A 21,711-nucleotide genomic window follows, 5' to 3' on the forward strand; every position below is an offset into this window, starting at 1 on the left:
ACTTACCATTGCAAACTGAGCACGCACACACGCACTAAATAAATATGGAAGTTATTATATTATATTGTAATATATTATGTTATATTAAAAAGGGGGGTGGAAGTTTTTACTTCTTTCCAGTGATATTTGTGCTTTTAATATGGCAGGAGAATTGCACTAAAAAGATTTTAGTCGAGTTTGTTTACTGATTTGTTCCCTTAAAAGCTTTGTTAAAACACTGATTCGTTCACGAAAGAAACCTCACTACACGTCATGTGTGGCTTAAAGTAAAGAGTGCAATGACACTTATCAAAGTCCAACTCTAGATTTACTGGACGACTGCTGAAAATGTTGGTAAGTTCTCATTCTGTGTGACTGGTTTAAAACAGCAGTAACCCTCTCATTAAAATATTTTTTCAGTATGTTCCTATATTTGTATGTATTTGGTCTCAGTGTCTGGAGATCATGCAGATTTAATGTGCTGCTGATAAACAGGTACATCAAGGTGTTGAGCTGGAAACGCCTCCCTCAGGACTGGAGAGAGAGTTTCATACTCTTTTTAATTCTGATGCTCTGCAATTTCTGTCTGAACTCATCTCTACCTTCCAAGCAGAGGTTGACAAGGTAAGCTATTGGGGAAACCACTTGAACTTATATATAATTTCTATTAGGATTTAACCCCATAATGCTTGTTAAGGAAACCCAAAATACTTATTTAGGCTAGTCATAACAATGTTTGCTCATTTATTGTTTGGATGAGTATTCATCAAAAGACCGTCATCACTCCTTTGCAAGGTTTTGAATTTACGAGTCCTCCGGAAAGTTCAGCTGGATCTGACCGGAGAGTTGCCAGGCTTTCTAAAGGACACAGCTCACATCCGAAATGATCCCAGCTGGAGAGTGAGTCCTGTTCCAGACCGATTACACTGCAGACATGTAGACGTTGGTGACCTTTCACCCTGTGATACACAGCGACTTATAACAGGACTCAAATCTACTGCCCAAGGGTTACAGGTAGGATTTAGTTGTGCAAATAAGATGACATACACTAAAATTTCTGGTTGTAATTGCATTATTTTTTCTGTTCTGTTGTAGATCGATTTTGATGATGGCAACTGCCCAACATATCACAATCAAATAAAGGGCATTTACAATGTTTATCAGGCTGTGCACAACCAGTTTCAGGGTGAGTCTTATGATTCTAATTGCTTTGACAGAAGTGTAATGAATTAAATATTCTTTAACAAAAGAATCCCATCAGAGATGTATGGAAAGCATGTGGTAACAATCTGTCATATTCCTTTTGAATAGATGTACCACCCATTTCTCAGGCTCCAGTGCTGATGCTCCGCCCTCGAGCATGGAACATGGTGGAGCACAATATGATGGTATAGATCAACAGAGAGCTGGTCTAATGGCACAGATGATTATTTCTGCATTTTTGTTTGCTTGCCCAAATCATGTGTTAGTTTGTTTGATATTGATCTAGTTTCACATTTCACCTTATAATGATTTATTGATCTATTGTAAGGTTTTCCTTGTTTTAAAATTATAATCACTCATAACAACAATTGAGATTTGTTTAAAATTTTAGCTCTCTTAATAATAATCTTTCATCATAAAACTCTTCACATTCATGTTATTCCTCTTTACTCTTCATTTATGTCAGTAGTTGTCTCATTTGTGTCTGATTATAAAGCTCCAAATTGTTTGGAGAAACATCTGATTCAGATTAAAATGAAAGATAAATCAGTTAACTCTTTAGCTGTAAATGAGCTGATCCCGAGTAGTAAAATATCCTTCTTGGTAGTTTGAAGTATATGAGCATCTGTTTCTTTGTAGGTGAATGGTCGAGAGGTTCCAGGTCCATTGTTTGATTTTGGTCTGCTGATGTTTCATAATGCAAAACAACTTCTTCAAAACCAGAGTGGCCCTTTTTTCTACTTGTCCAAGGTCAGTGTCAGATCACGTTACTCTGTTTACCAGAACAGAACTTCAGTGTAGTATCAAACATATTCTAGAAACTCTTCGTGTTTTGTTGTGCAGGTTGAAAGCTACATGGAGGCCAGACTCTGGAGTCAGATTTTTTTCTGGACTGAAAAGAAGGTGCAAGTGTTGGCAGAGATTACACATGACCCTGCTGCAGTTTTAACTGCCTTGAATTTTATTTCTAATGTGTTCTGAAATGTTTTGTAGCTTGGCCTGCCAGCGGGCTGTATAAAAGCCACCGTGTTGATCGAATGTGTCCTGGCATCGTTCGAGATGGAGGAGATTTTGTACGAGCTCAAGGAGCACTCTGCTGGTCTAAACTGTGGCATCTGGGATTACTCGGCTTCCTTTGTCAACAAATTCGGTCAGTGCATACATTTTCTGCGAGTTTGACTAGTAGACTCAATCAAATTCCTTGTTAGTGATGATGGTTTGCTTTCTAGGTCATCGGGCTCATTTCCTCCTCCCTGATCGCAGTAAGTATGTGGATATGGAGAACGAAGCTTTCCTGCACAGCTACATGGATCTTCTAGTGCAGACGTGTCACCGCAGGGGTGCCCTAGCAACAGGTGGCATGGCAGCATTGCTGTTGCCTAGAGACAAAGAGAGTGACCTCTACAAGACTGTACTCAGAACTGTCACCAGGCAAGACACAACCAGAGCAAATAAAAGCTCTGTAGTGATTTGAATCCAACCCATTTTTGCAATCAAAATCTAGTGGCACATGCTTGTAAATCCTAATATGGCATAAAACATGAAGTAAACTTAATTGTTTTTGCACTTAATCTAAATATCATACATTTTCACTAACGCTATAAATTAAGCGGCATCACTATTGCTATCAATAAAGCTTAGGGTTGGGGATTTGAACAACCCCATGACCCTAAGTATTAAAATTTGACCTGTAGTTCTGCACCAATATGTATTATGAACCTTAAATCATGTACCAAGCAGGCTGACACATGTTGCCTTACAGACAATAAAAGTAGCCTATTTTTTCTAACAACGCTTTGCTAACGTTCCCATTACGTTATGAAAACATTATTTCTAAATATATATATATAAAATGTATATAAATGTTAAGGGAGCATTTAATTTTACAAATATTATGGGAATGATAAATATATAACAAGATATATGAATATATTACAAGAAAGATTAATATATAACAAGAAAATGTTCTATGAATGATGTATAAATAACATTTTTGTGCAAATATTTTGATTATGAAAGACCAGATGACTTTGAACAAATATTCTATTAATGTTACTGGAAAAAAATTCTAAGAACGTTCTCTGTTAGCTGGGCCTGTTTAGCATGGGTATGCACCAGATTCATCACAGATTGTACTTATCAAGTTATTTGACTCTTGGCTCACTGTCATCTTAGTAATTTTTTGTATGCATAACATTAATATATTATTGACCAAATCAAAGAAATACATCAATACAGCTCAACCAAGTATGGTTCTGTATTTGTTTTCCATACAAATGATCATTCTTGTTTTGTTTTAGACTTAAATTACTGGAGATCAAGGCAGGAGTTGATGGGTTCATGGTCTATGACATGGACCTGATTGAGCCCATGCAGAAAGTAAGTGTCTCACATAAGTTGTTCATTTCTGTCTAGTCATTGATAGACTTCCCCATCACAGCACTTGCATATATACATATGAAAACATGTTCTCTCTCTCACACAGCTGTTTGAGCTTCACTCTCATGGTCCGAATCAACTCCTGCAGCTGCGTGAAGACATCACTGTGACCCCTGAAGACTTGCTCACTATGCCCGCCGTCAGTTGAATCACTGCAAATCATGTCAACATTTTAATGTTTGCTGAATGAAAATGCTGTTGTGTTTGTATTGTGTGCTTTATATCTCTATAGGGAGGAGTAACACTGTACGGACTGAGGTATAACATTGCTGTAGGAGTCCTCTTCATTGAAGCCTGGCTTTCAGGTGCAAAACTTTATTTCACCCATATGACCTTTTAAACAACTCTTTTTTGCTATGTGATGAATTGAGGTTTTTTTATATTAACTTTGTACAACAGGCAGAGGTCATTTCTTCTATCTGGGGAAGGTTGAGGATTCAGCAACAGCAGAGATATCCAGATCTCAGGTTGGTTCACAACACTGTCCAGCTCTCATGCTACAATGTAATATTATCTTTTACTTAAAGAGGCTGCATTTGTCAGGTCTGGCAGTGGATCCGGCACCAAGTGAGACTGGAGGATGATGGGACAGTAGTGACCCGAGCTCTTGTCGGCAGTTTGGCTGAAGGTTTGATGGAAGATCTGAAGGCAGCCATATATTGCCAAACAAGCAGGTAAAGAATGCCATACAGACGCTTCATATATTGGACAGAGAAAACATTTGTTGGAATGTGCACTTTAACAAGAAAAAGTGACCAGAAAATTAGTGGAATTCACACAACAGAAGACCATGCATTACAGTGATTTTACAATGGTTACAGGATGTCCTTGAAGACGGAATGAAGAAATCATTGTTCAGTAGTTCAATGTATTGTAAAATACCTCAATTACAATATATATAAAAAATATGTTAATATACCATATTACTCTAACTCAGAGTTTCATTAACTAAAACAATCTCTCAGTAATGGACACAACTGAGGACTGAAATAAAATTTATATATATGAAAAATGAAAATGAAAATAAATGCCTTGGCAACTAACTGAATAAGTTCTAACTTACTAAAATTTAGCTGAACTAAAAATATTACAAAAAATTTAAAAATACTAAAATAAAATAAACTTAAAAGAAAAATTAAAGCAAATATATTTGATTAAAAAAAATACTGGTTTAATGGATTTTATGTAATCTAATGTCCCTCCTTTTATAATATAAAAAAATACAGTATTAGTTTACATTGTAAATCTGTTACAGAGCTAAGGGACCTCTGTGATTGCTCAAGAACACACATTGAGAAATACTGACCTTTTCTCTATTTCCACTCTTTTTAGGGACAAACAGAGGTTGATGACTGCTGTGTCCATGTTTATAGAAATAGTGCAGAAGAATGATTTCCCAGAGTTCCTCACCACATACCTGAACTTGGACCACACTTTCCTCAGCTCTCAGAGCCAACATGAGAATGGTCAGACAGACATGGTGCCCAAAGCCAGACTCTAGCGTGCCTAAATAAATTACTTTTACATCACAAGCAAAATAATACCACCATGAACGCTTGTTGTCTTAACATTTGCGAACTCACAAACTCGCTATACCAAATTTTAGACAAATAACTATGAAGATGGTTTATAACAGTCTAAAAAAAAAAAGGACAGGAAATTTACTTCAGTGTACCTAGCACAGTGGTTCTCAACCCAGAGACCTCAAGATGACTTAAAAGCCAAAATATACCAATAGGCCAAAACAACTTTAAATCAATCAATCAATATGATTTTTATTTTAGCCCCTAAAAATATTTTGAAATTTTAAAAAAAAAAAAAGGTTATATGAGGAAATATATATACTGTATATATATATTCCATTTAAATTAGACCTTTAAAAAAATAATGGATGTTAATACATTTTTAAAACTACTATAGTATAATTGTTTTATAGCCATTTCAAGTTTCAAAATTCTGAGCACAAAATTATTTATCCTTAATTTATATCCAGTAAATCACAAACAGCTGGAAAAAAATCTATGAATATTGTTGTGGACAATGGGGAGTGGGGGCATGGATTAAAATGTTGATAACCACTACTATTGCACAGGAATCATGGCTGTAATTCATTTGAATATATTTTAAAGTCATCTTATTGGCAAACAACCAATAAAAGTAAAGCCCAAATGAGTAAAGAAAAATAGGTCCAAATTCTAGCTCTTTTCACCAGCAAATATATTTAGTTTAAGTTTAGCAACCCCTGCAAATTCTGGTGTTCTGTATTTAAGAGATGAAACTGTCATATCTTATCATATCAGTGTACAACCACATGTGGAAATTAAAAAACAAAAAGAGAAGTACATCACAGTCATGTTATTTTGTTTTATTTGTAATTGTGTGAGTGTCAAATGACCAGACATGTTCTCAGAATTCAGACAGTGGTATGTTTGATGGAGTCTTGTATTATGGTGAAAAAAAAAAAAATCAAAGTTTGAAACCAACAGAAGAACCTAAACAATGAGTGAGAGAAAAAAAAAAAAAAAAAAGAAGGTAAAAACCAACCCAACAGAAACACAGTCACAGTAAAGGTCCTACAGGTCCAACAGAAGCCACTGCCACCTTGAAGACATTCACTGAAAAACCAATAGGCAGCACAGGATGAAAGAGGGAAAAATAATAATAATAATAATAATAATAATAAAAAAAAAGAGATGCATGTCTGCCTCTCCTCGGCAACCCAGGTGACCTTTCAATCGACTGTGTTATCAGCTTACTGGCTGAACATCAGTGTCTCCTCCCAGCAGACATGGTGGGATTCGACTGTTGGCTGATCCTGGAACTGTTTCTGCCCAGACACATTAATTCACTGCCACACACTCCCCACACCCCCAACCCCCCTTCCCAGGTACCCTCGCAACAGGTGCCGTCATCTGCCTCTAAAGGTCCGCCCCACAGGTTTGGCACACGACCACGCAAGTCAAACCAGGACCAAAAGTATTGCTCCTCCTGATATTATTCGGTTCTCTTTAATATTGTCTTATATAAATTACTCTTAAAAACATGAGAAGCAAGATGCATGTGTCTGATAAACAGGAATTAGGCCCAATGAGTTCACTGTGACCATCTTGATCAATCTTTCTCTTTAATACCGTTTATTCTGTTCTAGCATAAAGAGACACCATTGGCCGTATTTAAAAAAAAAAAAAAAAAAAACAAGAACAAGATAGAAAGGAAAAAAATAGTAAAACGGGTTTTTCCCCTATTGCTCACTCGCTTCTGTGAGTGGAAGTGAAGGCGGAAGGTAACCATGGTCTCGTTAGTGCAGTAGAGTCTCAACCTCAGTGGGGCGTCTCAAAATGCTGACGGCCATAAAACGGCCACCCTGCTCCCTTCCTGAAATGCTCACATCTCATTGGGCATGTCCTCGTGGTCGCAGGGGGACAGGTCTCCATTGGTGGTCACCGCAGAGTTGTCCTGGTAACCGGGGGGCATGAAGGCTAAAGCGTAGGGATAGATACCATGGCAAGATGCACGGTACGATTCAAGATTCTTCTCCTGCTGCGAGCCCAGACTGCCATCCCTCAAAGCCTGGAGCACCTCGGTACACGTCTAATATTCACACATACAAATATGAGATATGTGACATCATGCATTTCATGAGAAATATTACTAATTTTATACTGTTATATTGTTTATGGTAAATGTACCTGAATGGTTCTGCCTGTTAGGGACTCGTTCAAAGAGGTAGCCAGCTCAGCAGCCATCCCCTCAGAGGAGGGGTCCAGAAAGACCATCATCTTGGCAGCTGCATACAACAAAAAGGCAGATGCTAAATGAAAAGCTAAAAAAAAATCAGCAGCACACTCATACTAAAAAGGTTTCAAAGCAATTCATTTCTGGTCACATGAGCAAAAGTGGCCATTGGTGTAGTTCAAATTTATGAGCAGCGATGTGACTGAACAATTTCTGCTTTAACTGTGCGATACCCTCACGAGGGGCAACTAAAATTTCAGAAAAACTCATCCAACCGTCCGACTGCCTGTCCGGGGAGAGACTTGTCAATTCTTGTTTCCCCCATACACTGCACGACAAATGATGCACGACAAAACTGAAATTCGGCCTGAAAAAAAAAAAAAGTTGCACAAGCTAAAATTCCGCTCAAAATCAGGCGAAAATCGTACACAGTGTATGCCTGGCTTTAGACAAAACCGTTAAACATCAATGGCAAACAGTGGAGAGGGAAAATGTGAGCGCTGTCAAAATAAATACATTGGCCAAACAGAAAAATTTATTGGCCGATGCTGATATTTAAAAAAATACCAAATACCGGCCTTGGTGATATATCATCGACCACTAGTCTGTAGTGGTTTCCAAAAATTCATTAACATCATAAAAAGTGGGTACCTGCAACTCTGTGTGGTATTGAGTTTGTATGTTTGCTCAGGAAGTTCTTGTTGAAAGTCTTGGGGTCACTCTCTCCAAACAGTTTTGTGATCTCCTGCTTCAGAACTGTCTGTACAGCCTCCGGCATGTCCTTACTGTCTGACACTGAAAACAGACACAAATCTTAGTGTTCTTGTATGTTTTTTGTCCCATGTGAGAAAAGTATATTAGTATATACTTTATGTACCTCCTTTGAAGAATCGCACCAAACACTGGTGGAGCCAGGGGTGATCAGGGTCCAATGAGTAAGCTCTCTTCACTGACTGCAGCATCAAAAGATACTTCTCTACAAACACAAACACACATTATGAGTTTTAAATCAGGCGTCCTAAAACATTATGAATCACTATGTTAAAGTTCATCAGTGTGCTCACCTTTCCTGAGGTAGATCTCAAAGGCCAGCAGGTGTGTCTCTATTTTATTCTTTACTAAGTTCTTCAGAGGAGTAAGAAACTTAACCGCTTCTTCTAGAGGATTCTCAACCTACAGACAGAAAAAAAGTACATTCTGATGAACAATTCAAATACTTTATCCTCTAAGTATAAGTGGCTTTGTCAACATATGCACCTTTGCCAGTTTTTCTGGTATGAGCTCCTCTTTAGGTCCTCCAATCTCCTCCTCATCCTCTTCTTTTTTCTTCTTTTGGTTCTTTAGCTGTTTCTCTTTCTCAGCATTTTTCTTTTCTTCCTCTAACTGGGCTTTCTTTTGGGCACGTCTCTGTTTGTTGCGCAATTTCTTCAGCTCCTTGTCCGTTAGGTTGGCTACAGAATAAACAATTGTTAAAAAAAAACAAAACAAAAAAAAAAACACCTCACTTTTCTGTTTTTTTTTTTTTTTTTAAATCAAGGATGGACCTCTAAAGTTTGAATGTGTTTGTGTACATGACTAGAGATGCACCGATTGCTATTTTCTTGGCCGATTCCGATTTTTTTGTAAGAGTGACCTGCCGATACCGATTTTTGCTGATTCCAATTTTCAGAACTACAACTGACTGCAAAAAAAAAAAAAAGAAATGATTAAACATTACAATTTCCCCCAATCTAAACTAAGTTACAGATGTTCTCTCAATTAAACAACTCTCAAAATAAAGTGCTCTGTGACTGGAAAGAGGCAGAAATAACTATTTAATTGCTGTATATATAACAAAACGGATTCATTTTCCAAGGTTTAGAAACTGCCGTTTTTTCCTCTAACCTTATTAAATGTCATCTTTTACATCTATACTTACATTGATTCAATTAATTAATACAGAATAATAAGAAACTTTAGAGTTGTTACCAATCAAATAAAATCAGTATCAACATACTCTATCTTTCCACTGCAGGAAACACTGAAGCTGCATCTGAAGTGGCATTAGATGTATTTACACAGACTGTTTGATTAAGCTTGAGGTGCCATGAATGCATTTACACTGAAAAATTGCACATGCATAAATAATGATATAAGATTAATGTTATAAATAATTTTTTTGAACATACAAATAAGAAATGTTGGGAAAAATGCAATTATACTTTAAAAATAAGAAACCAAACCAACAGTAGTTGGCGGCCAAAGACCAAAGTTTAATGAGTGACTCACTCGATTCATTCAAAAAACATGGATTCATTCAGTAAGGAAACTACAGTTCTGCTGTGGGCTTTAATTTGTAATTATTTTAGTTTGTGAAATAGAGCAAAAACAGTCAACATTGTGTCTAAAATGTAATTCACTTAATTTTAACCTTTATTTAACTATTATTGTATAAAATTAATGTCACATTGCAATCCTGCTGATATTCGAGGAAACATCTTTGTAAAGTTGTTTACCAATATCATTTATTATAAAATATATATCTTTTTTTTTTTGTACCGCAATATGCATCTATAAACATTCTGTGAGTTACCCCTTGTGTGTGGTGTTACGCTCATTTGTTTTGATTTCTGCACAAGTCGGTCCTCTCTCACTCAGGCTGAGCAAACCTTATCAGTCGTGGTTTACACGCTTACACTGAATGCAAAAAAATCTGAATAATTCTCACGTGAAAATTTTTGGTGGCCAAGTTTCAGTGCTTACCAAGTTTTTTTGTTACTGATGTTTTAATCAGACTGTCTATCCGGTCAGGCAAGTAAAATTTTCTCTCACTTGCCCCTATAAAAAATCTACCCAGAAAAACGTTAATTGAGCCCTGTGGTTCCCCCCACGGTTTACTTTGGCCCTGCAAGTATTACAAACACAGTGAACAACTTTTATGGTGACGACATGTTCACATGTGGATGTGGAGTGTAGTTGTGACATCAAAACGGACCGGCTCGGAATCGGCAAGAGGTCACCGGTCCAGGCCGATCATGCGGAAAATCAGCTGATTCCGGTCCCTGGCCGGTGAATCAGTGCATCTCTATACATGATGATACCATTGTCTGCCTGCGACTCCTTGTTGTCATCGGAGAGTGGGTTATCATGAAGGCTGAGGTACATGTCGATGGCTGTACGTGCTGTCTTGAAGTAGAAAGGGTGCATGCGCAACACATCCTCTAGTTTGAGCAAATCCACGTAAGAACGCAACGTCATCTTCCGCATACAGTATGTGTGGAAGTCAAACTGGTCGTCCGTTATCTCCACAAAATGCTGTGAGTGACAAAAGAAAGTGTCAGGATATTTCAGTCTGTTGGGTAAATCCATTCTACTTTGAACTCTAAACTAACATTGTGCTAAACCTACAGATTTAGCATTGAGGTATACACCATGTCAGTTTGCTATCTACGGTTGAAATAAACATCTGATAGTGTCTAATTCTGCAAGACTTACCCTCTCAAATTTCATGGCACTTCTTCAACGCCTCTCCATATTTGTTCAAGGACTTGTAGGCCAGAGCACATTCCGTCTGACACATGCACTGCATCTCATTCAGATTCTCTACTGCAGAAGTTCCTTCCTGCAGGTGATAAAGATTGGATACACTCAGACTGATGTGTTTTTTATAATGAGACACTCTTGAAAAAATTAACGGGAGACATTAAAAAGGTCATTTTTGTAAGTTGTAGGGTAAGCAAGTCCTATCTTCAGTTACAAGGGACAACTGAATTATTGGTTAAATCGGGGGTTCTCAACTCTAATCCTTGAGGTCCACTTTCCTGCAGAGTTAAGCTCCAACCTTGATCAAACTCACCTCCCTATTAAACACTTAAACTATTTTAATACATTTTAAAATGTGATGTATTCCTGTGATGTCCAAAGCTGAATTTTCAGCAGTCATTACTCCAGTCTTCAGTGTCACATGATCCTTCAGAAATTATTCTAACATGCTTTAGTGCTCAAAAACATTTCTTAATTTAAAATTGAAATCCTTTATAATATTATACAAATCTTCACTGACACTTTTGATCAATTTAATGCACTCTTACTCAATAAAAGTATTCAATTCTTTTTTTAAAACATCTACCTGACCATTTGAACCATATTATGTATGTAATAACTGGTGTTATTTTAAGTGCGTTCTCACAAGTGTGTGACCTTCACCATACTAACCCGTGTGAACTTGGAACACATTTCTTCAGCCTCTTTGATAAGTCCAGCCTTGAGCAAATACTTGGCACACTTGGAGTTGATGAAGCGGTCAGCGGTGTCCAGAGCCTGGGCCTCGTCCATCCAGCGAGCTGCTTCACGGATGTTACCTGCATGCTTTCAAGAGAACAAGGCATGGAACATAAACTCTCATGTTCTCTCAAGTCTATCATTTGTTTTACCTCAGGCTGTTTCAATGACCTGAGCTGAGTGTGTTTACCTTGTATATCTTCGCCTTGATGAGGAAGAGCTCTATGAGGGTGGGGGTGCTTTCAATGGCTGTGTTGATGTATTCGAGGGCATGAGTCTGTTTGCCGATATGGTTGAAATGCTGGGCCAGGAAATACTGAACCCACAGCAAAGTAGTGGGCGGCTCTGTTTTCCCATCATCTACAAATTCAGTATCACATGTCTTCAGTGAGAACTTTGGCACCATTACTGCAACTGCTATCTGTCATTAAAATCTGTTTACATGTACTCACCATTTTGGTTGAACATTTTACAAGCTCTCAAACTTTTTTCATAGCCCACAACTAATTCCTCAATTATAGCTACCTGCAGAAGACAAGATGATGTTATAAAAATGAGGTGTCTTTTCTTATATGTTTAAGTCTAGAAGAAACATTTTCTTAGTCACATTGCCCCATCTCACCTTGTCTTTAAGGTGGTAGATTGATTTCAGTGTGGTAAAGACAGGCGGGCATCCTTTGCTGAAGTTCAACCTCAGGAAGCGATCCAAACACTCTCTAAACTTCTCACCTGCGAGAGTCAAATGCGGTCACATACACAGACACATTATGAGAGCATAACAGCACTATTGATTTGACAAGACTGGCGCTGACCTGTGAGGAAGTTGAGAGGAAGTCTTCTTGGCACCAGGCCTTTAGGATACTTAACCCAGGCATCTTCATAGATTTTCTGCTTCTCCTCGACACTCTCTGAAAGCAGCATGACATAGAATAAGGGATTAATAGAAATGAAAATCAGCCAAGATTTGTGTCCAGAAAAATGTATATTTACTCGGTTTTGAGTGCTTTCTCTAGCCCTTGATAATAGCTCCAGTTCTCAGGGTTTCTCTCCAGCAGTCGGTGGTAGACCTCTGTAGCTTCACCAGCCCGATCTAACTTGAGAAGCAGCTCTCCTGCACACATATCAACATACGTTGCTTTAAAGAAACTGCAACAGCAGATGATAAACAAGTTCATGACACACACAAGGATTTCACAAACATGAAAATTGGCAGTACAGACATAATTTTTTACAAAAGATTTTAAATAAATGCTATTTATCTACTTATTTTATCCTACAAACGTATTCGTTTCCACAAAAATATTCAGCAGCACAACCGTTGTCAACATTAATAATAATAAATGTTTCTTGAGCACCAAATCAGTAAATGCAGCTTTGGTGAGCATTAGAGATTTCTTTCAAAAACATTATAAAATCTTACCCACCCCAAACTTTTGAATGGTAGTTAAATAATCAACAACAAAAAAGTAAATAAATAAATAACATGTAAATGGTGTAAGCAAATTTTGGCATCACAACACAACATGTTCAGCATTAAAATATGAATATTCATTCTAAGATTTGTTAGGATTTAACAGTGTTATTAAATGAGTGTTTGTTTTAAATATTAAGCAAGCATTAGATGACAACAAAATATGCAAAAAACTTGAAAAATTAGCATCCATCAATAATCATGCAATCAGCTGAAAAAAGAAAAAACAGAAACCCTCTAATTTCAATTGATAACCAATATATATGCATAAAAAAAAAACACACCTCGTGTCTCCTCTACAGCCAGTTTGTCACAGATCTGTTTTTCATAGCTGGTCAGGTGATCGAGGGCTTCTTTGATAAGCCCGGCCTCCCTCAACAGCTGATTCTGATAAAGCAACAGCTCACTGTACTCGTAATCCACTTTATCTGGAGATGTCTGAAACACAATCAACAACAAACCTCAGTGGCATCCAAAAACAAACACTTGGTGGTATCCACTATTAATCTGTCTGCAACAATAAACTTAGTGTAGATGACAACTGACAGGAAGTAGTGCAAAAAATACCTGTTGTGTTTTGCGGAACTCCTCCACGATCTTAGCCGCCATCTCATAATCTTCCAGAAGGTGGTACGCAATGGCATAACCGATCCAGGAGGCTCTTTGAGCCGGCCGCAACTGCAGTAACTGGTACCTGGTCTCCTGTGATAGAGAACATTTTACAAATGATATTATGACCATAACTGTATTTTTACTGGCTTGTTCCATGGAACATTATTTCCTAACACGTGGAAGCACTTACTTTTAAAATAACTTACCCTGTAACCTTCGAGGTCTCTCATTTGGATCTGCAGCAGTGAGAGATCTCTGAGGATTTGCAGATTGTCTTTGTCCCATTTAAGAGCATTCCTGTAGCACTTGATGGCCTCGTCATATTTCTTATCCGAGCGCTGAAGCAAACCATAAACGTGCCAACCTGAAGAAGAGTTAAGGACAGGAAACAGCACTGCGCCTAGGGCTGTACGATTTGGCAGGAAAATAATCAAATTACTATTTTTCTGATAAGCGAACATACTATTTTTATCATTGACTGTGATTTAAAGGGGACATTTGATGCAAAATTCACTTTTACATGGTGTTTGCATATAAATGTGTCTTAGCAGCGTGTGGACACAACCACCCTACAATAATAAAAAATCCATTCACTCCTTAAATCCCCAAGAAACCAAAACAGTCTCAGTTATCAAGCCGATTTTCTGAGCAGTATGACGTCATCATGAGTGGTTGCTCATTATCATTTAAAGAGACATGCACCGAAATGGGTCGCAGTGAACAGAGCTTTTTTTGACAAGGTAAAAAGGGTGCTGTTTTACACGACCACTAAGGAATTTTAGACATTTCATCTAGTAAAAAAAAAAATCTATTTCAAATCTATTTATATTTACCTCAGAGACTTAAGACGTCGCATATGGGTGTAGTATGTTATTAACTATAAATGTTCTGTAAAAACACTGAACAGCAGCTTTCAGTCAGATGTCACCATGATGTAAACATTAAATATCATACATAAAGTAGTAGTTCTTTACAGCTGTTGCGCTCATGTCTCATGCATGAAACGGCTTTCTAAAAACACGGCGTTCAAGTTAAAAGAAGTTCAACTCCCATCTTCCCGCATTTTTTCCTATTCCACTGCCCGCGTTGCATCTTTGTCAACACAAAAGTGCATACTTTGTGAACGCCACCTAATGATATATTCTACCTATGGTTCTTCACAGAGCATGTCACATGTGAGTGGTATATCACGCGCGCCAACATGCGGTTGGATCATTCTTTTCTCTTTACTGTTAACATTGGCGTATTATTCTAACGTTTGGTAATATTTCTATTCAAAATCATGATTCCTCGATTTATAAAAAATTAAAATCATGGCAAAACATTCAAATTAATCGATAAAATCTGAAAAATAGCTCAGCCCTGTTGTGAGGTTATCTGTGCCAAACAGTTGCCAGACATCTGAAATTACGAGTCAAAAAATACCTTAAACTGGGAGTCTATGACGAACAGTTGAGTACAAGTGTTAATATGTGCACAGAAATTACTGCTTCTTTTGACAACGCTTTTTATGAATCTACTGACAGTGGAAAAAGTGTTAAGGATACACACATGACTCTTCAGATCATTTCTTAAGCCACGTCTCACTAGGTCATATGCCTCCTCCTTTCGGCCCAAGCAGTTCAGAGTCAGTCCTTTCATTGCAAGGGTCTCTGTGGGATGGAAAAAAAAGAGATCATTATGTGCTCAACAAATTGAATTAGTCAAAATGATGAAAAACTATAGCAACGAATGTCTGAGAAAGGACTTACCTCCATGTTCGGCGAACTTTGGGTTGGACAGGATCTGTTTGCAAAACTTGAGCCCATTTCTGTACTGCTTGTGTTCGTAGCATCTCTGCAAGACATAAAATGGAAAAAAGCATGCTAAGAATAACAACACTTTGACTGCACATCAGGCAAAATGAAAGTAGGGTTAAGGTGTGTGGTTAGCAATGTTCATCTTTCGAACACTTCAAATTCCCTTCAAAACCACACACAGAAATAAGTGAGGCACATCACGATTCCAAACATAAAATCAGGACACTCAAAGCGTATTATACAAGTGTGAATCACCTCAGCACTCTGTAGAAGATGACACAAAGACAAAAGGAGTTCATGAACTCCTGCAAAGACATGAGCTGGATAATCAAGATATCAATGCCAGAAAAGAATCTGACGCACCTCTTGTTGCAAGCTTCCCCTTAAAGATCTGCTGCTTAAGGCTGGAACACACTACATGGCTCTTAAAATATGAACAGATTTTAAAATACTAGGCATCGTACACTAACCGACTTTGCAAAACAGTCACAGAAGAAAAATTGGGGGAGACCAGACTTCCAAGTCATTCCAATTACAGCAAACTCACACAGAAATGTGCGCCTTGTTGCAAAGAGACACGTGACAAATAAAAACAATGTGTGATCTAAAATCTAAAATGTCTGATATCCTCAAACTGAATGGAATCATAGTCTGAAGCTAAACAGAAGATTCTTTGACTACCATACACTTATGTGATTTGCTGTCAACTCAAATCTGCAGACTGGCTCTGACTTTCGGTAACTAGCGTCAACTTGTTCAGACTGTAAATCGGGGGAAAGATTGTGTGTAGTGTATTCCAGCCTTTCCTCATGTAACTCTTATAAAATTAGTTCACAATGCTGCTAAAACGCCTGTGGCAGGCTCAGAAAAAAAGGCTATGATGGTAAGATGTTGATTACAAAATTCCGATCTACTTTGGTCACCACAACAGTTTAGACATCTCAGGAGAGCTGTCTGCCAAATATCAACACAACAGTAACATGAAGGAATGCCTTCTGGCATAATCAGGTTTAATGGACAGACCTCTTTAAGCTCTGCTGTTGGCACTGTTATCATGACTGAAAAGTCATGTGTGAGTCTAAGAAATTAGATCAAAATAAGGTCTTCTCAAGCTCCCTCACTGTGACAGAACAGAAACAGATGTTAGAAAACACAAATAAACCATCGTCAGATGACTCTGAATGTCTAACTCTGTATTCTGGAATAACTAAAATCAGGATTGTCTCACAATCAGTAAAAACAAAACCATTTGGGGCTGTTTCGTGACTGGTCATTAACACACATTACTAATTAAGAGCAATGACTGCTGAGTCACTACGACCTAAAACTACTTCTTAAAGCTCAAAGCATTTCATAACAAGAAAAGTTCATCATTTGGATGTTTAAAACTATTTCTAATCGTTCTCTATCAGAGTACTCATTTTTCCGGCTCTGTCCTAGAAAGCTGAACTTTCCCAGAAACGTGATCATAATTGTTGTCTAGGCAGACAGCTAACCGGGTTTTGAGACACAGCCAACCTGTCAAGCAAGTCAGCCTCTCACAGTACACTCTCTTTTGGTTTCTGTGTAAACCTTAAAAGTAAACTTGATACTCAATCAATTAAACCTGTATTCTGTGGCATAATCTTAAGAAAAACCCTGTGAAATCACAATAGTTTTGCAGCTTTTAGTAAAGGCAGCTTTGCTTCACGCTGCCGTGTCAGCATATAACACTACATGCTAGTAGTGTTGACAAATTTAAGGGTCAACCATTATTAAATCTCAGTAACAGAATAACTGTTAAACACAATATATATCAAGTAACTAATATCAATAACTGACTCATATTGCATTTACACCCACTTCTGTCCAATCAAAAAAACACGTCCCTCCCTCGACATGACTAAGAAATCCTGATTCATGAACTAAAAGCTTCCATTTCCCAATTCGTATATAATGCACTTATGGTTAATGTTAATGCATGATTTCTCCAGTTAGGATCTGACAACAGATCTGAGGGGCAGCGTTCAGGTACGAATTAAAATGTCAATGCAAAATAATGGTGTATTTAAAACCATGCTTTTCCAATAAAGCTTGCATAACAAATCAGTAAACGACACACTAACGTAATTATTGTAACACTGCCTTCGTACGTTTCATGCTCTGCTATTATTTTTATTATCTTGAGGTTAGTGTTGCTTTAAATGGATTCGCTTTCATTCTGTTCACTTGTACGGTGACTAATCGATTCAACCCCTTACTGCACGCGAAACCCTCCAACAACACGGTCATCAGCATTGTTTAATGTTCATTCCGTCCACACAGCAACCAAATCACCGATCTCTGCGTTTGGCCCTTCTGTGTCGGGCAAGTTCATCCGTTCTCAAAGTGCGTGAACGTGCATGAGCTAATAGTCACGTTACGAGTATTAAAGCAGACCAATGCTCTCTGTTAGCTCGCAGAGACTCCGAGTGGGTTTCTCTTGAGGTCAGCGGAGAGAGATCCTGGCTAAAATAGGAAGGGGGTTGACACACGCTTGCGGTCTATTATTAACAATCCAGCGTTCGTTTGCAGATATATTTTCCCCAACTTACCAATATTCTCTTAAAGAGAGCGTTCTCCTTCGGCGGCAGAGTTACCGAGGGCATGCTTCGTCTTCTTCTCTGGTGCTGATCACCGTGACTTTGCTCTGATCATGAATCGGAATCCGCGATCTTTTGGCCGGATTGTCTGCCGTATCGTAAGAGCCCCCCGAACTTCGCTGTGTGGGGCTTCTCGCCTTCACGTGGTGACAGCAGGCCCCCCTTCAGAACCAAAATGGCGACGCTGCTTCTCCCCGGGTCAAGCGGTGAACTGCGCATGCGCGGAGTCTGCACTATTTCCGAGGCGGGGATGAAACAGTGGAAATTAACTACATATATGTATATATTATACGTTAATTATACGAGAAATATACATGATTTGAAATTAAATGACAGTGTAAATTTACGATAAATTTTTAGACCAAGCATATATATTGAATGATATGCCTGTAGTCACTAGATGGCAATATTATCTTGGTCGTATGCTGTGACGCAATATCTCAGCAAATTATACATTTGTAAGGGCTTGTGGGAGCTATGCTTCTGAGGCACTATGTTAAAGACATATTTATAGGAGATATAAACACAATTGTACTAATGCACATATGTTTATTAACTGATTAAACAGCTACTCATAAAAGCCTATTGTGGACAAATGTGTATAAACTGGAGTAAAACTTGTAGTATTTATGGAAAATACTGTTAAAAAATAAAGTAAAAGAGGTTATGTGGCTTTACATGGTATATATTCAGCTAAAAGTGTGTTAGAGGGATATCGAGGGATATGATTATTCTTGTATTTTTTGTTCAATAGAAAAAGAGTAAAAAGTATTTTTGAGTGGAAAACTTAGGATTTTTTTATTTTATAGATTCAGGATAATTGTAATTTATTAATGTATCATTCCAGTAAAAAACAAAGATGATGTTTGTATGTATGTATTTTTTCTCATCCACATTTTTATGTTTGTTTTGGGAATTTTTAATTTATCTTTGTCCAGGAGATCAAAGACTACAGCATCTATTTAGAGAACATTGTCAATAAAAAAGAAAAAGAAAACCTTTAATATTTTCCATGAATATAGAGTTTTTTGATTAATTAATGACTGGTTGTATGTTCACTCGAGTGTGTCGTGATCGATTACTCTCCTTGCCACTAGGCCAGCCATTCATTCAGGAGCCAGGGAAAGTAATCGAGCAAGGAGCGCATCTTGTCTGGGAGAGAAACGCTGTGAAAATGCCTTTTGGTCGGTTATTGTTGCGGACTTCAACTGTCAATAAGAGTGAGTAGTTCAACAATGCAAATTATATTTGGCGAACATTATAGTCTCAGTACATTTCCTCGGTACATTTGTTAATTAGCCTCATGTAAGTTAGCAAAGCAGGATGGCCTGACCTTGCTTAGCACAGCAAGACTAGCAACACAGCAGCAGCCCATACATTAGTTTCACCGCACGTATGAGTTATTTATGTTACAGGCATTTATTTACAGTTTTAGAAAACATTTTCAGGTGTTTGCGATTTACAACCAAGGACTCTGAAAATATTTTTTAATACTTTGATAACTGTAACATTAATACGTATTACATCTAACAAAATTCGAATATTGTGCATAAAATAACATTTTAAATATTTGGAAAACTGCCACCAGTGGGTTAATAAATGAATTCATATACAAACCATCAAGTTACAAGTTACCAAAACTATCCAATTAATCAAGCATTGTGTTAAATATAAACGGATTTGAGGATTGCTTTTTCTCTCTTTTCAGTGTTTAGCAGAAATTCCTTTATAGCTTCAAAACCGGATCCCTCCAAGCCAAACATGCTGAGAGCAGGACTGGCATTCGGAAGCACTGCTGTCTTGTGGGCATTGGTAACTCACTTTGAATGATCTCTCGAACATATGCACAAACTTTCTTCTTTGATTTTTCTAACCACACTCTCTGTTCCCCACCAGCTGTTTAAACAGCACAGCACTGATGTGCATGAGTACAAAACACGGAACGGGTTAGAGTAATTCACCAGGCCATGTAGTGAAACCATTATCATATCTTTAGTCAGTGTAAGTGTCATTTGTTAAGTGATGCCATGCTAATGATGTAATAGTAACTTGTTTTTTTCCTTTGTAGGGCAGCGATTGCTCTGTGCTTTGTGGATCTTCTGTTTCCTTTGCTTTTGAAAGATGTACAATAACGTTTATTAAAGATGTATATATAACTTTCCTCTTGTCACTCTCTCTTGACTCCAGCAAACATGAGTTTGCCGAGAATAATATATACGGTTTAGCTTTGTTCCTTTCAGTTTAGACTAATGATGTGGTTTATAAGCAAAACAATTACAGAATCATTCTTGAACTTTGTCTATTTTAATAAAGTAAATATAACTGTTAATTCTTTTTGTTAAACTGTGAAATCAGACTTTTGAGGCCAACAATCCGTGTCAACAAACCAGTGATGTTCCAAGATTCAATTTTTAATATTCAATAAGAGTCAGGTTAATGTGTTTAGGAGAAACAAGTTGACGATTTGAGTAAAAAGATTACCTTCATACAGTGGAGAACATGCATGGACACAAAACTGCGAGTATGTTAGGTGTAATGCTAAATCTCTGCACCAAGATCTCATAATAGTATATTAATTAATTGGCCAGAGAGCTCTGGAGAATGTCCTGTCTTATTAATCACTGCAGCTTATCAACACACAGAAAAGCATACTGTATAAACATACTATTAAACAGAATAGTATAATAAAAAATTAGACTCCAGCTAACAGTAGACAGGTTGTTACACAGAAACCATTCTGCAAATTTCTGGTAAAGTTAGTATCCAGTTATGAAACCTAGAAAACAACTATGAGAAAATGTTCTCATATTTTTTTGTTGGCGTTGCGAGAAGAGCATGTGTGTGTTTTTTTTTAGGTAAGAATATGGATAAAAAGAATCGGGAACCATACACTAATGTTAGGGAAATGTAGTCTACTGTAATTACTGATACCATGATAAATCTGCAAAAACTGGGATCATCCTGTGGCACTTTAATTCAATTTAGATGTTTTTTTTTGCAATGTAAGTAGCATCAATTACAAAACAAATAATACAGGAAAAAGACTATTGAGTAAATATAAGATACTTCATGCTTTGAAGGAGTGTTTGCCACTTGCAACTTTGCAATTTTGTTGCTAGATTTAGCAACTTTTCAAACTACCCTAGCAACTTAAAAAAAAAAAAGCACTAAGCAACAAATTTAGTTATTTTTAAAGGTTTTTGGCAACTTTTGTAAAGTGACTCAAATGATAAAAAAAGATATTTTCATCTAAATTACACAAAAACAGGAAATCATTGAACAGCTAGCCAGCGAAGCAGCACATCAAACTGGAGAGAGCTGGAGAAAGATGCCTAACAGTACAAACATCAAATGTGCATTAAGTTTCTAGTTCCAATTGGTCAGTAATAAATGCACATTTATGATACAGCATGTTATTAGCTTGTACAATTGTTGTTCAATTAGGTACACTTAAAGAAAAGATATGTGGAAAAACTGAAAAGGTACTAGTAATTTTCTGCATTATCCATTAAGTTGTAACCCTGTAACCTTAAAACACAAAATGCAATGTGGAACTTAAAACACCTGTGAAAAATAAATACTTATTGTTCTT

At 37.3% G+C, this 21,711-nt stretch overlaps 3 protein-coding genes across 3 annotated transcripts; 2 read left to right on the forward strand and 1 right to left on the reverse strand.

Annotated features, from left to right (window-relative positions):
- Window positions 1-190: 190 nt before the first annotated feature.
- Window positions 191-5,425, forward strand: mlsl (malate synthase-like). The gene is made up of 15 exons (XM_042770030.1): window positions 191-333; window positions 475-603; window positions 775-993; window positions 1,075-1,165; window positions 1,291-1,367; window positions 1,822-1,932; window positions 2,026-2,085; window positions 2,176-2,332; window positions 2,412-2,613; window positions 3,483-3,561; window positions 3,668-3,760; window positions 3,854-3,926; window positions 4,021-4,088; window positions 4,165-4,295; window positions 4,954-5,425. Exons 1-15 carry the CDS (start codon window positions 328-330, stop codon window positions 5,120-5,122), a joined length of 1,665 nt encoding a protein of 554 aa, XP_042625964.1. The 5' UTR covers window positions 191-327; the 3' UTR covers window positions 5,123-5,425.
- A 546-nt stretch (window positions 5,426-5,971) lies between these two features.
- Window positions 5,972-18,373, reverse strand: LOC122147442 (N-alpha-acetyltransferase 15, NatA auxiliary subunit-like). The gene is made up of 20 exons (XM_042770035.1): window positions 18,072-18,373; window positions 15,451-15,535; window positions 15,247-15,351; window positions 13,906-14,063; window positions 13,655-13,789; window positions 13,372-13,525; window positions 12,605-12,727; window positions 12,429-12,521; window positions 12,239-12,345; window positions 12,069-12,141; window positions 11,807-11,976; window positions 11,551-11,703; window positions 10,839-10,957; window positions 10,437-10,657; window positions 8,614-8,807; window positions 8,421-8,529; window positions 8,234-8,332; window positions 8,008-8,151; window positions 7,311-7,408; window positions 5,972-7,212 (listed from the first exon to the last, which is right to left on the reverse strand). The coding sequence occupies exons 1-20, from the start codon at window positions 18,123-18,125 to the stop codon at window positions 7,006-7,008; spliced, it is 2,601 nt and encodes an 866-aa protein (XP_042625969.1). The 5' UTR covers window positions 18,126-18,373; the 3' UTR covers window positions 5,972-7,005.
- Window positions 17,490-20,275, forward strand: LOC109063577 (NADH dehydrogenase [ubiquinone] 1 subunit C1, mitochondrial-like). Its single transcript, XM_019080619.2, has 5 exons — window positions 17,490-17,508; window positions 19,217-19,339; window positions 19,828-19,931; window positions 20,016-20,088; window positions 20,188-20,275. Exons 2-4 carry the CDS (start codon window positions 19,294-19,296, stop codon window positions 20,073-20,075), a joined length of 210 nt encoding a protein of 69 aa, XP_018936164.1. The 5' UTR covers window positions 17,490-17,508; window positions 19,217-19,293; the 3' UTR covers window positions 20,076-20,088; window positions 20,188-20,275.
- The last annotated feature ends 1,436 nt before the right edge of the window (window positions 20,276-21,711 follow it).

Source organism: Cyprinus carpio, chromosome A14, assembly GCF_018340385.1.
Source record: "Cyprinus carpio isolate SPL01 chromosome A14, ASM1834038v1, whole genome shotgun sequence".
NCBI lineage: Eukaryota > Metazoa > Chordata > Actinopteri > Cypriniformes > Cyprinidae > Cyprinus > Cyprinus carpio.